This window comes from Hyaena hyaena, unplaced genomic scaffold (assembly GCF_003009895.1).
Source record: "Hyaena hyaena isolate Hyena2069 unplaced genomic scaffold, ASM300989v1 scaffold_329, whole genome shotgun sequence".
NCBI lineage: Eukaryota > Metazoa > Chordata > Mammalia > Carnivora > Hyaenidae > Hyaena > Hyaena hyaena.
Window position 1 is genome coordinate 465,750 of NW_024080960.1, and position 10,520 is coordinate 476,269.

The 10,520-nt window shown below is 36.5% G+C and overlaps 1 protein-coding gene across 5 annotated transcripts in view; it reads right to left on the reverse strand.

Annotated features, from left to right (window-relative positions):
* The window catches only part of CLOCK (clock circadian regulator), a 145,475-nt gene that overhangs the window by 45,756 nt on the left and 89,199 nt on the right, over window positions 1-10,520 (reverse strand). For 4 of the 5 annotated variants that reach the window (XM_039249027.1, XM_039249028.1, XM_039249025.1 and 1 more), the window contains exons 8-9: window positions 7,672-7,761; window positions 1,199-1,319 (exon numbers count right to left, since the gene is read on the reverse strand). In XM_039249027.1, the coding sequence (XP_039104958.1) occupies window positions 1,199-1,319; window positions 7,672-7,761 (211 nt within the window). The remainder of the gene's footprint in view (window positions 1-1,198; window positions 1,320-7,671; window positions 7,762-10,520) is intronic. The other variant, XM_039249029.1, reaches the window with a different exon arrangement.

A 10,520-nucleotide genomic window follows, 5' to 3' on the forward strand; every position in this document is an offset into this window, starting at 1 on the left:
AGGTCATGATCTCATGGTTCATGAGCTCAAGCCCCATGGTGGGCTCTGCACTGACAGCTTGGAGCCTGCTAGGATTTTCTCTCTCCCCCCCTCTCTCTGCCCCTCTCCCTCTCTGGGCAAGCTCACTCTCTCAAAATAAATACACTTAAAAAAACACAAAATACACAGAACCTTTAAAATAATTAGTATTACCAGAAAAGTAAAAACAAAACAAAACAAAACAAAAACACTTTTTTCAAAACGTTTATTTATTTTTGAGAGAGAGAGCACGCAAAACGGGGGAGGTGAAGAGAGAGAGGAAGACACAGAATCTGAAGCAGGCTCTAGGCTCTCTCTGAGCCGTCAGCACAGAGCCTGACATGGGGCTTGAACTCACTCACGAACTGTGAGATTATGACCTGAGCTGAAGTTGGATGCTTAACCAACTGAGCCATCCAGGCACCCCAAGAAAAATCAAAATTCACAAATCATGAAAAAAGTGATTATCTATACAGCATTACAATTTCAGATTATACAAGAGGTAATTTATTGAAGAAAATGAGACATTCTGGTCATACTAAGTTGTCAAATGAATCTAAGAGAAATGTCTGATTATACCACAGTAGTTTGTACTTAAAGGCAATGACTATTTTCTACTATTCTTGGCACTTTTACAACACAGCTCAAATGCCAGGCACATGAAATTTATCCAATAAATAATAATTTCATTCTGTTTACTTAAAGCAATTTCCTTTACTTAATAATTTTTTGAAATACATAAGTTATGTCTATGGCCATATCACTCTGAATGCGCCCAATCTCGTCTGAAATACATAAGTTATTTTCCCCCCAATTTCAGTGTTCACTTGGTGAGTGATGGTGAAAATGAGAATGTTTTAATTTTCTCTCATTAAAGACAAAAAGATTTTTTAAAAAACTATATTGCTAAGTTCCTTCTTTGTGTAAAATACATTCCTATGGCAAAACTGTTATAACAAAAAAGATGCTATTTCAATGTACTCTGAAATAGAGTTAAGACTTCTAACAAGGTCATAATTCCATTATATATATATTAATATTTAAAAGGATCTAACGGGGCATATGGAATGATGCTATGGGTTCATTTGGTTAGATATGTCTGTGTTTGTGACATACTTACAAAAGTAGAGGAAAATGCAACCAAATACATTGAGCTTTTTGCTTAATAGCTACTACTTACATTTTAAATATTCAGGGGTTAATGAATCACTTTCCAGCAGATGAGTAGAGAGTATTTTATAAATCTCTGAATGTTCCCCCTCTGGGATAAAATTAAATATACTTTGATCCACAAGATCAGACTGCAAAAGAAATTAAAAAAAATAATTTTAGTGATTCAAGATACATTTATTTTAAAAATATATCATTATTCTTGGTGTGCCTGGGTGGCTTAGTCACTAGAGTGTCCAACTCTTGGTTTTGGCTCAGGTCATGAACCCAAGGTCACGGGATCAAGCCCTGCATCAAGCTCTGTGCTGAGTGTGCAGCCTGCTTGGATTCTCTCCCTTTCTCCCCCTCCCTCTCTGTCTCTCCCCGCCTCTGCCCCTCTCCTCCACATTTCTCTCTCTGAAATAAAACATTAAAAAAAAAAAAAAAGCATATCATTCTTAAAACACGAGTATATAGCTTCCTTTCAATTATCCATAAAAAGTGACAAATGTCAAGTTATAGAACACCACTCAAAAAACAAGAGAACGTGGAAGACCGTTAACATGACCTTCATGTCTCTGATACAAATGTCATCAGGTCTATGATCAATGTGACTTTGAAAGTCTGGTAAATTATTTGCAATGGTGAGTTTCATCAAATTTGAACACTTAAAATATAACAGGACTAAGAAAGTTTACTAGAAAAAGCTTTGGCTAAAGATATAGCTTGACTACAAGGTATATTCTTACCATATACCCAAACTTCTGGTTAATTATGGTGGTATACACTACAACAAAGGACCAAAGCATAGCCACTGGCTAAGCAGAGATTTTATTTTGGTATTATTTCAATTATTCAGTGTGTCCTTTCTTATTTCATTTTTCCCAGCCATCTATCCTATCTCCCACTGTCAAAAAGTCTTTTTATTTTTTTTTTAGAGAGAGAGAGACAGAGAGAGGGAGAGTACAAGAAGGGAGGGGCAGGTAGAGAGGGAGACAGAATCTCAAGAAGGCTCCTTGCTGTCAGTGAAGAGCCCGATGAGGGGCTCAAACTCACAAACTGTGAGATCATGACCAGAGCCCAATCCAAGAGTTGGATGCTTAACGGACTAAGTCACCCAGGTACCCCCAAAGAGCATTCTTTTAACACCATAATCAAGAGTAAAAAATACCAAAATTCTTTTAGTACTTTTTACACATGTCATTCATTTTCCATAAAAGATATTTATTATATACATTTTGTGTGTTTTTTTTAAGTTTTTATTTAAATTCTAGCTGGTTTCATATAGTGTAATAATGGTTGCAGGAGTCTCTGTCCTGCTACCCCATATATGACCAAAAGGGCCCTATTCTCTTGCACCATCATCTCTCTACCTTCAAATCAAGGAACATTAGCACTGTGCTCTGCATATAACAGTTATTAGTAGAGTAAAATATTTGGGATTAAGGAGTTATTTGATAAAGGTTTTAGTGGTAACCACATCAAAAGCGTATCTTTATTTTAATATGAGATTTTTCTAAAAGTCTGAAAAACCTCTAAAACAGAAGGAATGAACTAAACTTCATGCATGAATAACAACTAAGGTTAGAAAACTTTTTATTGACAAAGTGATGTATCAATATTATCATTGACACTAATATAAAAAAATACTCTCATCAGAAAAATAAGACCCCAATTTAAAAAACTAAAGCTTTAATTTTGGAAATGATTACAGATTTCTAGTATTATTTATTCTTACCTACAATTTCTTCTATTTCAGTAAATTATGTTTTGAGCCATGTTACTCTTTTCTATCTGTAAAATTATAAGGTGTTTCATATTCATATAGAAAATATTAATGACTGGTATAGAGTGGTATGATCATTGCAATGCTTCCCTTCCCCACTATTCTGCTTCCCCTAAAACTTGATAATCTTTAATGTCAGAGTTAACAGGCAGCTAATTCACTGATGAATGTGTCAAACTTTTCCATAAGCCACACACATTTAACAATCTCTAAACAAGGCTGATCATACTTGATGTTGGCAAACCATCCACTCAGTTTCCAAACACAATTCAAAGGAAAGAAAATAAAATGACATCTATCTGGATCTTTTTATCTCTCTTAATCATTTTTATGGAGAAAAATTGTAAATCCTGCTATCATTTGACAGAAATCAACAGCCAGCCTGCCTGCCTGCCTTCCTTCTTCTAAAACTTTAAGTCTGCGCCACTCAACCCTTCTCCTCTTTCATCACCCATTTTCTCTGGCAATCACTAGGTTTGTTCTCTGTACTGAAGAGTCTATTTGGCTTTTCTGCTCATTTGTTTTATTTTTTAGACTCCACATATAAGTGAAATATTTAATATTTGTCTTTCTCTGTCTGACCTAATACCACTTGCCGCAATACCCTCTAGGTCCATCCATGTTCCTTGCAAATGGCAAGATTTCATTCATTCTTCTTTATGGTTGAGTAGTATTCCACTGCATATATAAACCACATCTTTATCCATTCATCTACTGATGAACACTTGGGCTGCTTCCATATCTTGGCTATTATAAATGAGGCTGCAATAAACACAGGGGTACATAAATCTTTCCAAATTAGTGTTTGTGTTTTCTTTGGGTAAATAACCCAATAGCAGAATTACTGGATCATATGGGCCCTTCTGTTTTTTTCTACATTAGGTCAATGTGACCATTTAGTGGAAACTATTCACTATTACCAATTACGTTTTCTTTCAGGTAGACAACCAACAGTTAAATAACTGATGTGGAGAGGAGTAGCTTAAAAGAGACTAAAAGCTCCTCTGAAAAAAATGTCAAATATGTATTGGATACTACAATAGTGTTCCTTATGTATACGCATAAGGAACAACAATACTGGCCCTATCAAATGAGCTTTCATAATCATTATATAACTATTAAAAAAATTCTAAATTGTATTTCTGCATACTGTATTCATATCAGACAAATTCTGTACTTTTTTTTTTAAGTAGGTTTCACATCTAGCAGAATAACATGGCTAATCATCCTCCTTACACTAAGAAATTACAATTTTAATATATTCTCTTCTAGAACACATTTAAGCAAGTGTAAGGGAATCAATCTTAACTTGTAAAGTTTTACTAATTTTAAGTTCCCAGTAAAGAGACGACTTTTTGTGTTGGCACTTCCACTAAATTCTTGCACAATTAAGTCCAATTTCTCCAGGTACATGTTTGCTGATAACGTAAAATAAGGCTGGGCTAAGGAGATCTAAAATCCCTTCTGACACTGAGTTCGTTTTGTCAAAGAATGTCAGACCAAGAGAAAAAAAGAAAATCACTAAAGTTCCTTCTCCTGATTATTAGCAACAAATATGTTAAAGTGTGCCTAATTTCGTAAGTATGAAGTGACAAAGTTAAGAAAAATATTTTTTGTAGAACCTATAGTATCAGATTTTTAATTTTATAGTCAGAATTAAAATGCAAATGAAAAATGTTTAAGTTATACTGACCACTGATTAAGATGGCAAATTTTAATTTCTCAACACAACTAAATTACAAACACTATCACCTAACTTGGGATTTGCTAAAGTTTCTTTCCTTTCAGGCAAACTTTTAGACAAAAAAGGCTTGTGTATTAAAACACAAAGAAATTGTTTTAAATAATTTGTTATACTTAATTTTTAATGACAACCCAAAATAGAAAAGCACGTATTGTTTATTCTTATTATGTTCAATCCTAAACAAGTATTATTTATTTCATTTTCTCAAAAGACACTTGTGTTTGGGATGCCTGGGTGACTCAGTTGGTTTAAGCATCTGACTCTTAACTTCAGTTCAGAATTAAAGCCTCATGTTGGGCTCCAAGCTGTTAGCACAGGGCCTGCTTGGGATGTTCCCCTCTTCCCTCTGCCCTTCCCCCACCTGCACACACTCACGTGCCCTTTCTCTCTCAAAATAAACTTAAAAAAATTTTAAAAGACACTTGTGTTTATGTTTTCAAACCACTAAATAACATACAATACAGCAACATCAGTGATGTAAGGCAAAGTATCCACAGTAACTGGAGAACAGCAAAAAGCTGCTTTAATAAAGGATACTATTAACTCAATGGAATGAAATAGGTCTGTCTACTGGATTAGTTACTAGCAATCTCCTCTGCCCAAAAGTTCACCTGCCAGTCTATAAGCTTTACCTAACACAATTAGGAAGATCCAGGAGATGTTAATAACAGAGGAAACTGTGTATAGGGCAGGAGGGAACTCCCTGTACTATCTTCTTGATTTTTCTGTAAATCTAAAAACAGTCCTAAAATTAAAAGCTAAGAAAAAAATCCAGGAGGGAAGGGGAAGGTGAAGATGGTTTCCACTGAAGGGGGGAATGTTAATGATCAAACACAAACACATAAATCCCAACTAGACCTGCTGTAAATATGCTATTTCAAAATGCAATTAAACATCCTCTTAGTAAAGATCCAACACCAGTGTGCCATTATGAAGAAATTTTTAAAACAGCCACATCACACAATGTACTCACTTTCATATATTCAATAAATAATTACCGACTGCCTCTCTGAAAAATTAGCTGACCCATGGAGATAGGGAGATTAAGTCCTTCACTTAAAAAGCTTACATCTGGGGCGCCTGAGTGGCTCAGTCAGTGAAGTGTCTGACTTCAGCTCAGGTCGTGATCTCACGGTTCGTGGGTTCGAGCTCCCCATCGGGCTCTATGCTGACAGCTTAGAGCCTGGAGCCTGCTTTGGATTCTGTGTCTCCCTCTCTCCCTGACCCTCCCCTGCTCATGCTGTCTCTAGCTCTCTCTCAAAAAAAAATAAATAAAATATTAAAAAAAAAAACTTACATCTACCATAATTATCCAAATTACAAAAAAATACAATTTACTGTATCATAATAGCAGTATGTGTAGGTAACATGAGAACACAGAGCAAGAGCATCTATTTCAGAATGGAGTTATGGACAGTGCCCAAAAAGCAGGCTCTTAAAAAGTGTGACCAAACTGCAAATGATACTCTATGATTAAGTTATGGATTATAGTTTTATAAATCCATAACTGAAAGAAAAACCAATACTATAGTACATGGTTTAAAAGCATATAATTAACCCTTATTTAAATTATTTCATCTTACCTTCATCCTTTTTTTTTAATGTTTTTTTTTTTTATTTATTTCTGGGGGGGGGGGGAGGGTGAGCAGGGGAGGGTCAGAGAGAGAGGGAGATACAGAATCCAAAACAGGTTCCAGGCTCTGAGCTGTCAGCATAGAGCCCAACACAGGGCTTGAACTCACAAACCATGAGATCATGACCTGAGCCGAAGTCAGACACTTAACCGACTGAGCCACCCAGGTGCCCCACCTTCATCCTATCTTAATCCTATAAAGTTTTCTTCTCTTGCTTTTCTTTTTTACTATGTAAATATTTCTTAAAAGAGAGTTGCCCAGAAAACTCAGTTAATCAGTCTGTCCTTCTGTTTCCATACTAGTTTACTTATTACGTGTTGCTATATTTTATTGTTTACTCTCAAACAATTTTTAGATGTTGGGCTAATCGCCTACTATTTGAACTTACTTAGAAAAGAAAGCCCCTTAAAAAGGTAGTAAAGTCAAGTCATTTTCTGTATGACCCCCAAAGAAATTAGCAAATTACTTACTACTTGGCTTTCCATAATGTCCTTTCAGAATCTGCTCTTTTAAATGTTGAGTCTGCTCTTTTTATAAAGTATGAAGAAGCAGAATAATCAGAGAGAGGGAGATACAGCTTTTTCACTATCTCTTGAAAGAGGCCTTTATAGAATAGTTCACTTGTCATAAATTTTCAAGAAATGGGCATTTTAAGAGTAATTTATAAATAACTGCAGAATATTTATACTGTAAATCCCATCTTAGATAAGAACAATTACATTCTATTTTTTTAAAACAATTACATTTTACATAAAACTTTAAATTCATAAAAGCTGTTAATTGCACTGCAACATAGCACCTTGCCTAGAGGGTGACACAGAGTAGATATTCAATAAATATAAGTTTAATAAAACAGTAAACAGGGGCGCGTGGGTGGCTCAGTTGGTTGAGTGTCCAACTTTGGCTCAGGTCATGATCTTGCAGTCTGTGAGTTCTAGACCCATGTCAGGCTCTGTGCTGACAGCTCAGAGCCTGGAGCCTTCTTTGGATTCTGTGTCTCCCTCTCTCTCTGCCCCTCCACCTGCCCCTCTACCGTTTGTGCGCATAGGCACTGGCGGGCACGCACGGACTCTCTTTCTCCCTCTCTCAAAAAAAAACCAAACAACTAAATAAGCATTAAAAAAAAACCCCACTGAAAACAGCATTAGAATAAGGAGGGTAGGGGTTAGAGAGACAGTTAAATAAGGAAGGCAGAGGTTAAAGGGCAGAGGCCATAGAGAGACATAGAGCTCTCATGCCCACAGAAACCATCGCTCAACATGGCTCTGGATGTCCTATTCCACATGCTTTAGAACATTTAAAATAGGCATTAAACAAGAAAAAGATCACAGGATACTTACTGGTAAATGTTCAAGTAATGAAGTTATACTCTCAGACACATATATTATGCTTCCATCTGTCATGATTGCTAAAAAAAAACCATCAAGAGCCTGAAATTAAACATAATGGTCAGTTAAGTGAAAAGAAAAAAGCATTTCACAGGACAGGAAAAAAAATCTAATTAAATGACAAAGAACTTAATGTGGAATTTCCAGAGCAATGCCAGATGCTACCTTTTCCCTTTACAATACCTTAGCACATATCTTTGTGCATTTTTAAATGCTCCTGGCAGAAACAAAAAAAGTCACATTCTGGTCGAATATGGGAGAGCTGGCTTCTAAAACACAGAGACTTAACGTTCTACCATTATAATTTATATGTATACTAAATGAAAACTGCCTTATTTGAATATGATAGTATATCTGAAGCACACACGACATAAATGATATGTCTTTGACACACAAAAGAACACATTACCACCTTTTGGACATATTAACAGAGAGATGTCTGGCTGAAGTTTAAGGAGATACATGGGTAATAAAGTGAAAGGGAGATTAAGCTGCTGTAGGCTGAAGTCAGATCATGATAGGCCTTGAATACCAGGACAAGGCATTAGGACTTTGTTCAAAAGAAGTCTAGAAGCAGTGTGTACATGGATTTAGGGGAAACAGAATTGTAAGGAAGATCTCAATGGCTTTGGAACAGTCTGGGAAGTTAAACAAAAATCTGAATGAAAGTAGTAGAAGAACTTACGCAAGCATTGAGAAATGGGAAGTTAGAGTTCAGGAAAGAAGCTGGTGCAGGGGATACCATACTTAATAATAAATCAATCCTGTACTTTACATTTTAGAGAGTGTTTTCACTAGAGAATCCTAGGCACAAAAGTGACAGGTGAAGATATGAGATCTGTAAAAGAAGCATGGCAAAGACAAATCCTTGGGGGTAATTATCTACACATGGGGATGAGGAGGGGGAAAAGTGCCAGAGAACATGACAGAGAAGACTGGTGAATGACAAGGTGAGTGAGGAGAAAGAAGGATGGTTCACTGTAAAATGAGATAAATAGGATAAAGAGAGAAAACGAGAAATGAATTTTGGTGACTTTCTAAAGAGTTATGTCAGTAGAAGGGGGAGTCAGACTATACAGTGAGTTTAGAGATGAGTGAATAATCAAGCTATTATACACCACTCCTTTATGAACATTAGAGGGAAGAAAGGAGAAAGGACAAGTTTTAAGGGGGCCAAGTTTCAAGGGAAGTAACTGAAGTTATATGCAGGCTCAAGGAAAGAAAAATCCAGTGAAAAAATGCTGAAGATACACAGCAGAAAACATATACCATAGGAGGAGCTCCTCTTTGCCTATCACACTAAATTTACATTTCTTTTTAAATTATAGGGCTCTCTCAAAAGACAGCAATCTCAGGCAAATCCATATATAACCTCTTAAAAATAAACCCATATATATCGGCTTCAACACTGTATCTGCAGCACCCAGCAGATGTGTGGCAAGCAGTAGATAAAAAATATCTGTAGTATATAATGTATAGACCTGGAAGTTAGACTAATCTCCACCTAGTTCTAAGTAATTATTGAAGAATTGTTGAATATATGGAAAAAGGCACCCTCCTCACCTCCCCTCACCTTGTACTGGGGGACAGATTTGAATATCAGAATGAACAGATTTTGAGTAGATGGCTATCTTCTAGAATAGCTCAGAAAAAATGCACTCTTGGCTCTGTGTAAGAAAACCTTGTAATTTAAGAAAATTCATGAAATTATTTTACAAAAACTCCTTACTACAATAATGCCAGTATTATTATTTTGTAATGAATGGGGTCAAAATGATATTAAAAAGAACATGCTTCATGTGAAGCTAGATTATCTTTGAAAGCAAATTAATATTTACTAGAGTGATCTGTATTTGCTCTTAGATATTTGCTAGAAATTGAGTGCAGCTCTCTTCTGTGAAGAGAACAAACTGGAATCAGAACGCTCAATGACATAAGGCGGTTCCTAGAACCAGAACCTGCGCTTTTCATCTTCAGGAAAGGCAAAGACTAACCAGAGAGAAGCCTCCATCAGCATACCACAAAAGTCTTAACACAAGAAAGGACCCAGTACCCAGACTTCTTTACAGTGGAGGGATGCATTTTCTGAGGAAGGTGGATGACTAGGTACATCAAAAAATAAAGGGCTCTTGATGAGGGCCCTAAGGCAGAAGAGAAGAGATACAGAAGAGAAAGTAAGACAGGCAAGGATATCCTATTCCTAAGACTAAAGCCTGTGAAGCTCGTCCCTTCCCCATGTTGTATGATATAATAGAGTTCATTTGTTAAAATTCTTTGTCTTCAAAGACAGTGGCAGCATAGGAGGACCCCAGGCTCACCTCATCCCACAAATACAACTAGATAACTATCAAATCACCTTAAATATCCCAGAAATCCATCTAAAGATTGGCAGAACCAGCTCCACAACTAAAGGTAGAGAAGACACCATAGTGAAGACAGTAGGAGGTGCAGAGATGCAGTGAAAAAGATCGGATGCTGCGGTGGAAGGAAGAAAGCCCCAGTAGCAGAGAAGGGTGAAAGACACACTAATACACAGGGGAGCACATGAGGAAAACAAATCTCCATAGCAACTGGCTTGGAAAGCAAGAGGGGCAGAATTTTGTGAGTTCTGGCAACCCTCAGGGCTTAAAGCCTAGAGTTCTACTGGACAGCAACATGCAGAAGAATGAAACTAGATCATTTTCTCACACCATGCACAAAAATCAACTCAAAATGGATAAAGGACCTGAACGTGAGACAGGAAACTATCAACACCCTAGAGGAGAAAGCAGGAAACAACCTCCTTGACCTCCACCGCAGCA